The sequence below is a fragment of the Sander vitreus genome, chromosome 23, assembly GCF_031162955.1.
Source record: "Sander vitreus isolate 19-12246 chromosome 23, sanVit1, whole genome shotgun sequence".
Lineage (NCBI taxonomy): Eukaryota > Metazoa > Chordata > Actinopteri > Perciformes > Percidae > Sander > Sander vitreus.
In genome coordinates, this window is record NC_135877.1 from 7,638,134 (window position 1) to 7,654,316 (window position 16,183).

Below are 16,183 nucleotides of genomic sequence, written 5' to 3' on the forward strand. Positions count from 1 at the left end.
CTTTATCACTTTTCCGACATACTACACCATGGCTTTATTCATCTCTTTTATCAACATACTATGGCTTTTTTTAATCACTTTTTTTCCAACATACTAAACTCTGGCTTCTTCATCACTTTTTCAACATACTATACTATGGCGTTTTTATAATTTCTTTTTAAACATACTACATGGCTTTTTTCATCACTTTTTTAACATTGGCTTTGACTTCTAGGACCTGTATACCTCCAGGATGCTGAGACAGGCAGGAAAGACTGTCCCCGGCCCACAACTATTTGAATTGGTAAACCAGCAACAGACAGAGAGCACCCAGTTTAACACCCAAAGAGAGTTGACACAAGAAAAGACAGAAACAGATAAGGGTAAATAGACTTTATTTCTCAAAGCATGTTTACAGTATTGAAAATGTCATTTGTTTATTTCAACTCTTACCCCAGGCAATTATTCACTTTAATGCAACTTTTAGAAAAAAAAAGAACTCCCTCTATGTACATTCATTGACATTTGAGAACAAGAAAGGTTATTATTAAATGTGATTACTGTACATATAAACATATACTAAAGTGGCCAGAGAATTTTTAGGACAGACTTTTGTACAATGTTAAATAGTAGTGGAGGTTCATATTATTAGCAGTACTACGATGGCCTATGTATAATGTACAGTGAAAATGCATTCATTTCAGATGGATGGGGGAAATAAAGCATATAGGAAATATTTCAGCAGTATTTATAAAATTTTAACCATTCTGATTACGTGGCAGTCAAATTAGACAAGTGCATTCAATTTCGCGCATTGTGTAAATGTAGTCTGATAGTTACTACTAACCCAACAGAAAACATTCTCTCGTTCCTCCAACTCAAACCAGTAACGTATCAAAATTCTTTACCACCAAATATAAACATACATTTTAAATTCATATTAGGCCCGACATAAACTACTTCTTAATTCTTCCATCTTAATTTAACAGCATGAAAAACACAACACTAAAATAAAGAAAATAATAGGCCTAACCTTCAAACTTCAAACCCGTAATTTCAAAACAAGAGCTTTCACAGGCACACCGGCAGAGGAGTGTGAACATGGACCAGTCTTGTCAGTAATGGCTCTTCACGGAGCTTTGCAAACTTGTTGCAACTCAGAATACCTGGGCTAACATGCGATTTGCAAACTGTTGTGGAGTAAACAAGAAATGTGTTTCATAATATTTTACATGTAACGTTCATGTTTAAATTGCTCGGAAAAAAATCAGGTGCTCTTCTGGCACTTTAAATTTTGTAATTCTTCTTTAAAAAATATGATATATTTGCCCCAATAGTAATCTGCTACTGCATTAGCAAACATCTACACACTCTCAAAGACCTCAGCCTCAACAACAAGTATAAAAAGTCTATAATAGTTATACTAATTCTCTTTTTTGCTACATGGAAAATGATACAGTGTGCATTATGTACAAGCAAAAAACAGATGTCAGCACTTTGGTGTAGGCTTGTTAAAGTAACCAAGAGATTAACTTGTTTTGGTTTTTAAAAAAGGGCCTCCTAAAGCTCATTTAAAAACCATGAACATTTTAACATGAAGGTCAAAGGTGGATAACAAGAACAATCACCGACAGCAGCCATTATTTTTTTTCTCCAACAGATGGTGCTCTTGCTCCTCAGGTCCCACTAACAGCTGACTTTCATTACAATGTTTTTAACAAAACAGTATGTATGTAAGCAACCAACTCCACTTTCTTTTCCCCCAAAATTCTTTGGGCTCTTAAAAATGTGCATACCAATAATGGCTCAGCAATCCCACAGTCAGCAAGGCCGTAACATACTTGTCCTAATACACAAACACACACGGGAGTGAAAACTGGTCTAAAAGTTTAAAAAAAACAAAAAAACACTTACTTCACTAGGACTGAACAGCAGTGTTCTGTTATATTAGAGACGGTTCCCAAACCTTCCCTGACATGGAGCAGACAATATAATTGTTTGGTCTCGTTTAGTACAGCATGCCTTGCAGTCAATGTCACAGTGAATAACGTCCCCAGCACTGCTAACTTACCATGTGAACTACAACCAAATTTCCTATCTAGCATTATGAACATGGAATGTTCAAATTACAGTGAGATGCAAGCTTGTCCCCAGTCAAGACTTCGACAAAAGCCAAGTGTCAAAACAAACATGAAACACACATTACAGTGAAAATCTCCCTCAAGTCAAAAGACCGCTCACTGATATGCAGTACGATTGATGCTCTCCTTACAACTCAATGTTTCTACCGTCAGTCTAGAAAGTCAAAACACACAAGTCCTTACCAAACTACACAGCACAATGACTGCACAGCTATTCTGGTGCACCACCCATGCGCAGTATGCTGATGGAAATGAGGGTGAAAACAAGAGTCACAAGGCAGGCCGCAAGTTTGTTTTCATTTTCTGCTTTGTTTTTGAGTGACTCCTCTCACGTGCACTGGCCTTTCCATGTTGGAATTTATTTTTTTATTCTTTCATCTTGGTTCTTTAGCAAACAAAGAGGGCTTTGTATTGCTTTCATGTAAATATAAATTTGGTCATTAGCTTGGCTGGCTAGAATGCACATACAGTATGAGGAAGCTGTCTCTAGGTGATCAGATTAGTGTTTGGGCCACCTGTCAGTCATGTAGGTGATTACTATAGATTGGTGGTGAATAAGGTGACATTCCACTACCAACTTATTCCACTACCATATCATGTTTATATCCCAATTGATATTAGAATAATTGAAATGACCAGACTAAAATCAGCCATGTGGGCTTCACATTGTAACAGGTCTGAAAAGTGTCTACTTCACATATGCCCACATTACAAATGATTTGGGCTACCAGTTAACAAAAGGTGCGACAGCAGAGGATGGAGAAGCTCGTGGTCCATTCAATCTATAGAGATACGGACATTTAGATGGACCCTGTAGGCACTGAACAGGAAAGACTCTCAGTCTGGCTCTTCCCTACTAACAAACCCTACAGGGCACTCTGCTGTCGTCATGTGAGTCTCAGAGCAGATTGGAAGGGAGGAAGAGCAGGAGGAAGAGAAGATGAGGGGGCGGGAGCTTTTACTCGGGTAAATTCAGCTCAGCCACATCCAGTTTCATCTTGAAGTACTGGTTAAAGCGCAGGACTGCATATCTGAGACACAGAAGAGCAGCGTCAGCGATAAGATAAAAATGTAGGTGACATGTTAGCTACATGGATACCAGTGCAAACATATCAGCCTGTTTAAATACACTGTGCACTGAGATGACACAAATTATATCAATCTGGATGCTTCAAATGTTCTTAAAGAAAATGATTAAATAACTGATATCTGCTTGGCAACGCAAAAATAAGAGAGCTTTTGATAAAGTATGAATGATGGTTTATTTTCAAGATGGCAACATACCCCAAGAAGTCAAAGTCAATGGTGGAGACCTTGGCCTGAATCAGAGCCCAGAGACCCCAGAAGAAATGAGATGCCTAGACACAGAGGAGAAGGAGAACACAGAGACAAAGGATTAGCGTGTATTCACTGTTTAAAAGCAAATGTCGTGTCTAATTACCAAATACAGCACACTCAAGCATGTACAAAGCCAGCGGAAGCCTTATGGCAACAACAACAAAAAGCTGACACAGAAATGCAACTGCTTCACTTGCCCATCCTCCACACTGCCCTCTTTTCCTCTTTACAGTAAACAAGGCACAGTGTGGCTCAGGGGAGAGCGCTGAGCCTCAGAAGGGTTTCAAGTTGTCGTTAGGCGGGCCTCCCATATGCAGATCGCATCAGCGGGCACATCACAAACATTCATCTCTCATATTCAGAGCAGGTAGCCCAGGTCATATCTAACATCACTCTGACCACATCATTCTATAATCCACTATAATCCATGTTTTCTGACTGAACACCTGGCAGCAGGCCTGGAAAATCCACTCTGAATAATCCCCCAGGAAGCTCACTGTGCTCTACAAGTGTTTAGTTTCAATTCTATGAATTTCCTTGACCATACAGTGTGTGTCAAGACTAACATATGACTTGACTATTAGTGGTGGAATTGACAAAAAAAAAAAGTAGATTTTCTGATTCATATCGATCTTCAAGTAAATGATCCAAAATCGATCTTTTAACCCTAAGAGACCCACAGGACCGCATGCAATCTCAGCCAACATTACAGTCATTAAGAGGCTGTTGCGTTTTAAGGCTAGAAAAAAAGATATTTGTATCATATTAAAACTAGACGATCGAAGGCATCCACACATACCATATCATGCTAGCTCATCGGAGGCTTAATAACTTGAATTTTTGAGAGGTAAAAACTGGCATAGCCATTTTCAGGATATATGACTTTAGGGATATACCTCATCTGCACCATACCCTGTGCACTAAAGAACGCACTGGTCGCTCAATACGCACTGACTGACACGACTGTAGAGTCTGTAGAGTGGCACTTTATTGTGTTGACTGCTGTAGTGTTTTTGTCAAATAAAAATGGAATTAATGTAACTGCTTTGGGGTAAATTCTTAATGTAACCAATATTAATATCCACTGCAATAGAAAATAAATGATATGCAGTGTCGGTATTTTTGGATCTTAAAAAAGTTACCATGACTTATTATTGGAGAAATTGCAAAGATATGGAATTAAAGGGGTAGCTCACTCCTGGTTAAGTAGATATTTTGGGAAAAGGCACCAATATGTTCAAATAATTAGATCATTGCAAGTCATAATTTTTGCAGGTTACATGTGGGGTTGCCCAAGGCTCAGTGTTAGGCCCATTACTGTACTTATTTGTGCTTCTTCATTTCCTTCCTCAAATCAAAAGTGACAACAGATAACTAAGGAGAAGATTAGCAAAAATAAACAGGACAATCCTTTTACCAAGAATCATGCAGCCATATTGGATATATAGGCCTAAATGCACTCAGACAAATAACTACCATCTGCCAATTAGAAACAGTCACCATGTTGGTCTTTCAAACTCGACATTGGAGACTGTGCTTTGCTATAATGTGATGTGATCTATAATGCATGCACAATAAAAAAATAAAGTAAATGCTTACCAGGGCAAAATGGTTGACTTGGACATAAAGAATCTCCACCTCTCTGTCAGTTACTTCACTGCCCTGGCCTTTGTGCTCCTTATAGGCCTCCAGGTAGGAGCGGAGCCACGGCAGCTGAAAGGTCCGCTCTGGGTAGTGACTATAATCCACCTCATTCAGGCCTGCAACACATACACACACAAGTTACAGATTCAGTAAACATTTCATACACACATCAAGTCAATCAGTACAAGTCATACTCACCAGCAAACTCATTGAAATGATTCCCAATGTCGTAGGCTTGGTAATTGTACCCAGCATACTCGTAGTCAATGAACTTTACATTGCCTGGAGAGAGAAGCAGTGTTGTTTAGACAGGGACACAGGAAGCAGACATAACATGATTATGATGTGTTTTTCCCTTTTGATAACTCAGAATGTCAAGGCTTTTATTTCATACTGTAACATTCTTCCTGTCTGACTGGTCTTGCTGGCTAGTTAGCCGATTGTGGGGCAAGGAGTAAGAGCTTGCATTTTGAGGAAAGTAGACTGTAGAGGGGGACTTCAGCACAGGAAATGAAATAAAAAGGGAATCAAGAAAGACATGTTTAAACTTAAGGTATTCTTCTGAAATGAACTACTGACAAACACTTCCTACACGTGCACTATAATGCTGTTTGGGACAAATACAATCATGCTGTTAAGATTTAGGGAAGTCAAAGTCAACATATATATGCTGAAGTAAATGTAAATGTGTAAATGTGTTTTTTTATGACTACAGGGCAACAACCCATTCAAGAACATATAGTTTGCGCATCTTCATGAGGTTGAGCAATTATTTACAATGATATCTTGGTAAACAGATTAGATGTACTAGTAACCATCAGGCTTTTTATCCACAAGACCACAAAATAGGCAGCCGGAATACATTAGCAAAAAAAAAATTTAAATGTGCAAATCCTGATGTAACACATGGAAACGCATACAAAAAATCTAAGGGGGAATAAAAATTGAGTACACCTGGCTTTTTCAGAGAATGTTTGTTTTGGAAGCATGCAGAGAATAAAAAGGGAAAAATGGTCAAGTCAAAGTGATGCTTTGAAGAAATGGGGTGAAAGGGCAAAGAAAGCAGAGGGACAAAGCGAGGAAGATAGTGAAATACAAAGAGACACAAAACTGGTCTGTAGAAAAGTACAGTGAGCTGCCAAAACAAATGTACAGCAACACACTGTTTGATACATGCTCTCTCAGAACTTTGTTGACTTACAGCAGACAATGTACTTGTCAGTAACTGAGAGACAACTGGAGTTATAGCTCTTAGATACACACTAAACCTTCTAGAGACGCCAATTTAAAATGTTTTTTGTTTTTTTTATTAGTTTGATGTTTATGGGTCCCATACAGTTTGAAGTCAACCCGCAGTCAGTGTTCTAGAAGAACAGCTTGGATGCTTAAAATACATTTGATGTTAAATCTCATGTTTGTGCATGGAGAGGAATGGTCAAAGAATGTGTTGTTTATGCATTTGAAGGCCGGTGAAAATATGAGGTGTCGGAATTAACAATGAACAAAGAGGGAAGCATTGATATACAAATGGTGGTGGTTGATCTCAAAATACAAACCCTTACTTTTACAAGCCCGGTTTTTTAAAGAACAATACATTTTATCAAATATCTCCACTCCTAAATATTTTTCTGCTTTGTTTTGGCCTTGGCTAATTTCTTTGGCTTAACATATGGAACATTAGTTTTTGAGGTGGTGCTGGACTACAGAGAAAGACACTTTGAGGTGGGTTACCAGCCGGCGTGTAGGTCCTAGCGGGACACAACTGAACACCTCCAGGCAGTGGCTATAGCCCCCCTGTGCAGCAGATGAAAAGGTTGGGGCAAACATCTTTCACACATGCTCACTCTCACACTGACATATTTGTCTTTTACCCATTCTTACTCCCACCGCACAGTTTCGAAAAACATCAGGCCTTGCTGCCAAACTACCATTCCTTTTCTTCCCTCCCCCTCCTCACACATGCAAACCCACTTCCCCTTCTCACAACACTCCCCTCCAATGCTTCCGTCTCATTGGTCCACCGTGAACCCAATACTGTGACACCTCTGCAGCTTCTGCAAATGACAGAATCTTCGAGACGCTTCCTGTTGGCTGCTAAACTGCTGATTTTGTGGCCCTTGGGACCCAGTTTTGTTGTATTTATTTTTCTTGCAACAGCTGAGTAAAGTGAAAGGGGCAGGGAAACTAAAGCAGCCTGTAGTGAAGACAGAGACACGATAAAGAGAGAAGTAATACAGCACTTGTTGAGAGTAGATTTAAACTTAACAGTATCTCTGCAAAACTCATGATTGAGCTTCTTATTTATGGTTTTATCAATACAGGAAGTGGTGGCTTCTCTGCTGTCGCGTGTGGCAGACAAGTGGTTTCAACTCAGCAACTAAAGTGGAGGAGTGACAGGAAGCAGCGTGGTAGCTGTACCGTCTCTTTTCATGCTCTGTTTTTTCAAGGCAACAAAAGGCTTTAAGTGCGGAGAAACATGAGGACTGAGATTGCTACGACAGTTTAGACCGCTTGAGTTGGGCGCGGTCAGAAATGTAATTATTGTTGGAGCTGAAGTCCCTGGACTCTATTGTGGTGTCCATTCCATTGTGGTTGTCATCTCTAGGTGTGGTCTAGTTGTGTTTGCAGTGTTAAGACAATGTGATTAAACTAGAGATACTGGGAGAAAAGGAAATTCCTTTCTATTCTGACTTTTAATCAATAATACTTGCAAACAGAAGTACTGATAACCTCACCTTACTTATTGAAGCCTGAAACATGATTCTGCAAGTCAGCAAATATGCCTGGATGTTGGGCACAGTCTTTTAAATGTCTGTACAAAAGATCTGTACTGTTCATTAACTCTCTCTCATTCATATATATATATATATATATATATATATATATATATATATATATATATATATATATATATATATATATATATATATATATATATATATATATATATATATATATATATATATATACACACATATATATATATATATATATTCACAGGTTGTATTTTTTTTTTACAACTGTATGTAGAAGAATTTAAGTGAGTTCCATACTGGGTATTGGCCCAATCCCAGTAAAACTGGTTCTCTTTCCTTGCTGAACACATCAGCACTTGTTTGAAATGCAGAACCACAGATTCAAATGAGATTCTGCAGGTGTGCGCGTCTACTTCTCTGTGAGCTGCGGTTACCTGTACACTTTTTCCTGTGTGCTCAGAAGGGCTGTTACCGGTTCTTGTAATCGTAATGAACTGTCACTGTTCGGGGGTCACGATTCGGTGTGCTCACGCACACACGCAGAACGCGTTGATGCACGTAATGCGGAACCAAAGTTCACAAGCGAGTTCCGCTTGGAAAATTTTAGCCGTACGCCGTTATCAACATGTACTGAGGTCAGCGCAACAGAGAGAGAGTTGTGTAGCCTATAAGGCAAGGACGGGATGTCCACACTGCTTTGCCATAGGTTATGTAAATGGATAGTGAATGGAAAAATATTGAATACAGAAGTGTTAATTGCTTATTTTAAGTGTAAGTGTTCCTTATTTTTTATTTTATTTTTTATAATGAAACCAGTTTACCAAAGTTGCCAATGTGCAAAATGCTTCCAATCCCAAGATGGAGGATTGGGTCTGTCTTTGACACTTGCACTACTGTCTGTTTAAATTAAATGAAAAGAAACGGATACCGCATTTTTCCTGCTGTACCGAACTCGCACCAAACCGTGACTCCTAAACCAGGGTATGAACCCGAAGCGTGACTTCTGTGTCCCATTACACCCACTAGTGCTCAGGCAAATGCATTTCTCTGCATTTTTGCAGAGGCATGTTTCAGCTTCAAAGGATAAAGCCGATGATATTCTATATTATTGTTATGACAACAAATCCTATGAAAGGACTAAAACCAACAATGCATTAATCCTTTTCACAATGCTATCCAATTACCCAAGCCGTTCTGTGGCTCTCAGCCCCAAGCCCATTCATCACAAATGTACTTTATTGTATAAAATAAAAAAAATATAAAAAAAATAAAAAAAAAGGCTTAATTGTTTCCTAAAACAGCGGAGCACTGCAATTTTCCGCAAATGTTACTAAAACATAATTAAACGGTGAGTTTATTTATAGCAGCGTGGTGGTGCATGAAGTATTGACTCAAAGTAAACTACATTGTTTGTGTTCATCATGTCACCCAGTGGAAGAGGTTGGCACGCTGTTGTGTTGTTCCTGAACAACAATGGAGCTCTATGGCACCGAGGAATTAGCTATATGGGGGTTTGGCTACACAGGCAAGACTTGTTAGTCTGATCAATTCAATGTTGGTTTTGATATTTTCCATGGGATTTGTTGAAATTAAGAAAAATACAGAATATCGCCAGACATATCCTTCCACTTATATGGTCTGCGCAGTGAGGAGTGAGGAGCAGTGACGGAAAGTAGCTTTACACTTCAGGCATTTGGCTGGTGCTCAGAGTGATTCAAAGCCAGTGCAAACCATTAAAAAAACATTTGTGTAATAACCAGCATCGAAAGTAGCCTTGCTACTGTCACAGGGACAACTGGTGGGCGAGTAGCATTGGAGGGAAATAGGTAGGTACGTGGCTCCTACTGCTGACATGAACTCATCCCGATTAGCCTGAGCAGTGGGCAGACTACGTGAGGGCCCTCAAAGCCGACTGTGCGTGAGGTTTGTCTCTCTCCATTGCCTCCCCAGGGCAGGGCGGCGCAGGGCAGCCACAGCCTCGGCTGTCATTCCTAGGAGAGAAAGGCTAGACACAAGGAGCTGTGAGAAGGGCCCCGCCCCTCGTCGCAACCCGACGAGGGGACTGGCAGCTCAACACCCCCACCCCACATACATTAAAAAAACCTGTCCCCCCCCAATTCTTATTCGTTCTCACCCGTTTAACCCGAAAGTCCTCTGCTACAATGACAATGATTAGAACAGTTTCACTGACTGGTACAGTCTCACTGACCAGGATAATTTAAGTCGCTCAGTGCAAAAGCAAGCTAATAAGTTTGCCTGAGGACAGGCTGCTTGGCCTTCCTACCATCAAAAAAACAAACATTGCTAAAGCACCAAAAACATGTGCTGTCAATAACACAAAGACTTGGCATGTGGAATGATGTAATGGCAGTTTGTTAAGGCTGACAACAGTCGTTTACGTTCTAAGTTTTCAGCACAGAATTAGAACGACAAGAAGTGAAATCCATATCAGAAACAACACTTCTCAACCAGGCCTCATTACAGGGGGTCTCCAAGGATTTGAAACATATAGGAAATTGAAAGCCAAATAACTCAATCAAATTGTTGCTTTGATACATATTTGCCAAATGGATTGGAGGCAGATGTGCATAACTTTGCCCCACCCTCCAATCCCCATTAATCAACGCACAACTTTCATTTGTGTCGTGCTTGTCCTGTTTCAAATGAGGATTCCATCTAGAGCAAACCCAAATCACAGGTTTGTCCTTTCTGACCGTTCTAATTCTACGCCTGCAGCCCAATGCAAACACCGACAATGAGTGAAGCATGTGACTAGGGTTGAGGAATTCCACTTAATGCAATCCTACCTGAGTGCAGAGACCAATGCAGTTCACACTACAACACAATTCAGTCACACAGTAATGTCTATGACTACACTTGTGCAGTTAATACTCACCTGCCTCCTCATTATAAATTATGTTTTTGCAGAGCAGGTCGTTGTGGCAGAGAACTACGGGGGAGCCCAGCACAGACAAGCTCTGCTGGAGCCACACCAGCTCTTCTCGGAGGCACCGTGGGCTTGGCACCGCCATACTCAACCTGGAGGGGGCAGAGTTAAATAGGGTGAATACTGTATATTGAAAGAGGTCGAAGCATTACGAGTATTAGGAGGAGGAGAGATTGAGGTAAAGTCAGTACGGGGAACCTGAAAGCAGACTAAGAAAAATAGGTGAGGAGAGAAATAGGAGCAGAGATTAAGAAGCATAAAAAAGGAAGGAGAGGGAAACAAATAACATTCTCTATTTATTTTTATTAATTTTTTGACAGAGATGCTTTGCGATGATGTGGCAAAAGTGGAGTAAAAAGAAAAACTAATTCATTCTTTGTGCTACAATTGTGCAATTTATGCTACAGTGTGTGCAATCAATTTAGTATGTAGTAACAGCTGTGTCTCACAAAAAACTCGAGCAAACACTATTTAAAAAAAGAAAGAAAAAAAAGCAGCTTCATTCAAAGAATAATGAAAGGTCAACTGAAATCCTCCAAATTTTACTCCTAGAATCAAAGATCTTGTGACTTTACTCAAGTCCTCACTACAGCGTATTTACAACAACCGTAGCAACTAGAACCACCAAAGCTGACGTAGCGCACCTGTATTGTTGTGTTGGCACTGACACACCCAGAATAGAGGGAAACTTATGTAACACAGTACATATTTAGATGATGATATAATAGTGACGCAATATTATACCTGTAATTATTTTAGCGTAAGCAAAATTGATACAAGACAAAGTAAAAAAGCAAAATAAGAGTCACTGTGCCGGGGCGCCCGGATAGCTCAGTTGGTAGAGCAGGCGCCCATGTATAGAGGTTTACTTCTCGACGCAGCGGGCCCGGGTTAGACTCTGACCTGCGGCCCTTTGCTGCGTGTTGTTCCCCCATCTCTCGCTCCCCCCCCCCTTTCATTTCTTCAGCTGTCCTGTCAATAAAGGCCTAAAAATGCCCAAAAAAATAATCTTTAAAAAAAATAAAGAGTCACTGTGCTAACTAATAGGGGTAGGAATAAGCAGAGGCCCCACGATACGATATTATCACGATACGATAATATTGCAATTTTAAACATATTTCGATATTCTGCGATATATTGCTATTTATTACCTTTTTTTCCCCCGCCAACTTCAAATTATGTTCCCAAAGGAAAACTTTGTCAACATCTGTTTCATCTAAAAGAAAAATTCTAATCTAGACTGAAAAAGCAATTGATTTTATTATTCTAGTACCAAAAAGTTAAATTCTCATGTGCAATTTATAATACTATAATGTATCTATTCTTCCCTCCCCCCCCCCACCTACTAACTAAGCAGTACCACAATCTGAGGCTGACCTTGTTTATAATATTGGAGGTTTTGATAGGATAAATTAAACATTTTCATATTTTTAGGGTGCTGCATTTATGTTTCATGCCGTAGAGAGAAACTGATGTTGCGTTGTGTCTTAGGAAGGCCACAGCTGTAAAGTGAAGTCACACCTGCTGAGATTTGAAATGTATTCCACATACTTCCTCAGACATGTGAGACATCTACCACTGATAATGGAAAGTATTGTGCTGTGCCATTGCACATGATGGGGTCGATTAGATCATTTATGACTCACTGACAAGAGAGGTAGGGAGTCATAGTTCCACGTGGAGATAACTGAGAACAGAAATATACAAGAGACAAAGCTTGTGTGGACGCTACAGAACTACTTAAATCAATAAAAAAAGAGCTAAGCTACTGAGAAGCTAGTGCCGTGAAAATGTCAGCACAGGTTGCTAATGTAGGCTACTTTGCATTTGCCAGAACGTGTCATAGTGACAAATGCCTGTTCAATCGGTTTACATACAATCAAACTGGTTTACCCTCCCTACCGGAGAAACTGGAAATCCAGACTGTCCAGTGAGTCATGAAAACATGTAGAGGGCACATGACAGTCTATCAGCCACATCACAGTCTACATGGCCTCACCTGGCGTTCTGAGCAGGGTCCTTAAAGTACTTGGGGATTAGAGCAAAGTACTTTCCCATCTTCAGCCACATGTCAGACTGGGGCACCCAGCCATTGTGGGCATGGATGGCATGGTACTTGGCAAGCTGCCTGGCAATGAGACTGCAAGGTAGAAAAGACAGAAAATGGGAGGATTTCTCTTTCTTTTAAAAAAAATGAAAACATTTTAGATGTACAGGTTGGACTGGACCGCTGTGTACCGGTTTACATTTTGGGTGTGTGTGGGTGTGATTGTGGTTGTGTCTGTGTGTTGTCACACGCATTGGGGTGGTAGGCACAGCTGACAAACCAAATTTTTAAGTGAGACAACTTTGTGAAAACACTCTTGCATAACAAAGGACATTTTTATTATACCTGAACACAGGTGCGCTGCGAATATGCTCAGGCTCCAGGGCAGTTCCTTGCAGAAATTCATAACAAAGGCCATTGTTGAAGGTGCAGTATAGGTGTGGGGCACAGCGGTTTTCATGTAGTACTCTGAAACTTTTTACTTCATTTTCTCGGTCAACCAACAATTCTGTTTTGTTGCCATAAATACGGACCAGAACCACATCCTGCATGACTGCACCCACGTAGCAGCCCAGCAGCTTATTGGTTATCCCATCTGTGAAAAACTGCAGAGACAAATAGAGGAAAGAGTGGACAACAGGTGAAACAAGTGGGAAATCATAATTTGTCCTGTGCTTCAACAATCTAGCTTGACGCCTACAGTTAGACGACAGTGGGACCATCCTCCACATTATGCTATTTAAGTACCGTGCATGAAAACCTACATTGTTTTAAGTATGACATAAGTTCTGAGGAGTCAGAATCTGGCAAGCTACACTAAAGAGTGAAAAGGAATGAATGTAGCATTGAACAAATTAGGGCTTGTCTGGGTTGATTTAAGCTGAACTTGGGCTTTTTGGGAGAGGTGGGAACATACCAGCCCTGAAAAACAGGACGGTCAGGAATTTTATTTTGCATGAGGAAGCAATGGCAGGCATTTGCTGAGTTCCCACTTTGCCCTCATTGATGAATATAGGCAAGGGTGGCGGTGAAGCATGTGACCAGTTCCCATCCTCACTGTGTTTACCAAGTGGAGTCACGCCCCCAGTCGGTTACTGGAAAGGAAAAATAATGCACGTTCTGGGTACCTGCCCTGGCTGTAATGTTGAGCATATGTCTCACCATCCTTCTCTAGAATAATGTAATGTAACGTTAGGACACAATGTTCCCTTTTTTGCTTGCTTTATTTTAATTAGTTTAACTTTGGCAGATCAAAGAGGACACTTATCGGATTACATTTAGTAAGAACATTAAGTAAATAAAAGTAGTCTATAGTGCTCTGTTAGTCATCTGTATTTCTTCTAGAAGTTAACAAGAACAGAACATACACTTAACACACAGTAGCGTCTCAGCCTCCTGAACAGTCGAATGATAAATTCCAGAAAGGTCCTAGGCCTAGGGAACACGAACCAAGATGATACTTGTGGGCTAACCTGACAGACACACCTCTCCTCTATCCTTTTAACTACCCCCAGGCAAAACTGCTACTTTGTCCCTTACATAATAGTCACACGGATGATTATGTATTATGCAAGTTTAGTGCAACGTCAATAAAGTCACTGAGATGAACAGGTATGCCTGGGTTTGCACTCTGCGCCAAAAGCGGCAAGAAACTCCCACTGACGCAGATGCTATTTGTAAAGACAAAACATTAACCCTGGCGGGGGAAAATGAAACTTACCGCAGTATTTTTCGGGGCTTTATCGTTAATATAGCGAGGATCTGTCCGTGGATGTCAACAGCTATTTTATAGCGACATTAATATAAATCTTGGCATTTCAGGTGCCTGTGGTGTCCTTATAATAGCTGGTTTCGTGTGTCATTTGCTCCTAGAATAAATTAGCTAACGTTAACGTGAGTTTTTCAATGAGAACACGTTGCTAGCTAACATCAGTTTTCGCCATTTTAAACGACTTTAACTTCGAAGAAAATAATGTAAGCTATGGGGGAACTTGGAGACATAGCTACAGATACCAAGCAGACAAGCAGGAAACTGTTTAAAATTAAATAAACGGCACCTTCACTTTGACCTCAGATGGCTTCCAGCTCGGTCTCAGCTCCTTCAACAGCTTCAGTGCACCGGATCTGTAGTCGCTTTCGTCCACTGTAACATCTATTTTGGGCACAGCGGGAGCTTCATCGGGTACGTGAATGTAGTTGGCCATTGCTAAATCTTTATTTCTTTGAATATTTTAAGCTCTTACGGTTAGTGTACTGCACCGAGCGCCTAAATGTGCAATGTATGAAAATGTGTGCTGAGCAGCGGGTATATAGCTAATCCTGGAAGAGCTTGTTGGTGTGCGACAACGCCTCTTACCAAATCCCACCCACTAGAAAAAAAAATGTTCTCTTGATGCGTGCTCGTTGTCGAATGACTCACCAGAAGCGCGTGATCAAAGCGTCAGCGTGCACCGTCGGCGGGGCTTAATCATTAAAACCCATATAAATATACAAAGTAATATTAATGTAATGCAGACATAAACAACACACATAAACTATAATAAGACATATACGAGTACAAAGCAAATATATGACAAACATCTCATTGGTGATTCGAGTCGCTAGTCCTTGGTGGACATATACAAGCGTACACTATGCTTCTGACGCCACATCCGTAATCTACTTGAATGAAATGAGCTTTGTGTCAAGTATGAGCATTTTAAATGTCAGACCTATGAAGGCCTGGTAGTCCAACACAGAGAGGGTATACCTATTTCAACTCGAGTTAAACCGGTTTTCTAATCTCATATACACATGTACACCTGGTATGTTGTTGATATGTAAAGGGAACATGAGAAAGTTCATGTTTTTATGAACACATAATAGTGGTTGTTGCTTGTTGGCCTCATAAAAACATACAGAGTTAAAACTCTACACAATTGTCGTATCCCGCATTGCATTGCAAGGACAGAAATCAAGCTGTGCTGTGCTCGTCCCCATAGCAGAGACATAGTCCCTCTAAATATATAAATCTAAATATACTTCATATCAATGGACCCTGGTAATTTTCCATCTTGACCATGGCATGTTTGTTCCACTCTGGCATCCAAATTCATGCCAGATCTGACTTGTTGCTTGGTAACATACTGTGTAAAACGGTACAAGGGATCTCATTGCACCAATTGTCCTGATTCAAATATCTGATAGATATGGAATCAGATATTTGAATTTTATCTTGATATGTGTGCCACCAGAGGCAGTGTTGACTAATCTTACAAACACTGCTCTGCTCTCCACCCAAACAGGTACACACTTATACTTTGGGAAAGCTGCCCTGGCAATCAGTCGGCCA

General features: G+C 40.3%; 1 protein-coding gene across 1 annotated transcript; it reads right to left on the reverse strand.

Moving 5' to 3' along the window:
- Window positions 1-357: 357 nt before the first annotated feature.
- etnk1 (ethanolamine kinase 1) lies at window positions 358-15,199 on the reverse strand. The gene is made up of 8 exons (XM_078242495.1): window positions 14,910-15,199; window positions 13,198-13,457; window positions 12,805-12,945; window positions 10,755-10,897; window positions 5,301-5,384; window positions 5,058-5,218; window positions 3,405-3,478; window positions 358-3,151 (listed from the first exon to the last, which is right to left on the reverse strand). The coding sequence occupies exons 1-8, from the start codon at window positions 15,054-15,056 to the stop codon at window positions 3,079-3,081; spliced, it is 1,083 nt and encodes a 360-aa protein (XP_078098621.1). The 5' UTR covers window positions 15,057-15,199; the 3' UTR covers window positions 358-3,078.
- Window positions 15,200-16,183: the final 984 nt, after the last annotated feature.

What these genes read in the sequence shown, in the direction of transcription:
- etnk1 (XM_078242495.1), bottom strand. Translation starts at nt 15,056, where the DNA reads ATGGCCAACTACATTCACGTACCCGATGAAGCTCCCGCTGTGCCCAAA. An exon ending in AATTTATAATGAGGAGGCAG is followed by an intron (nt 5,385 to 10,754) that starts GTGAGTATTAAC and finishes TTCTCTCTCCAG; the next exon opens with GCAATGTAAAGTTCATTGAC. An exon ending in AAGTCAACCATTTTGCCCTG is followed by an intron (nt 3,479 to 5,057) that starts GTAAGCATTTAC and finishes CTCTGTGTCTAG; the next exon opens with GCATCTCATTTCTTCTGGGG.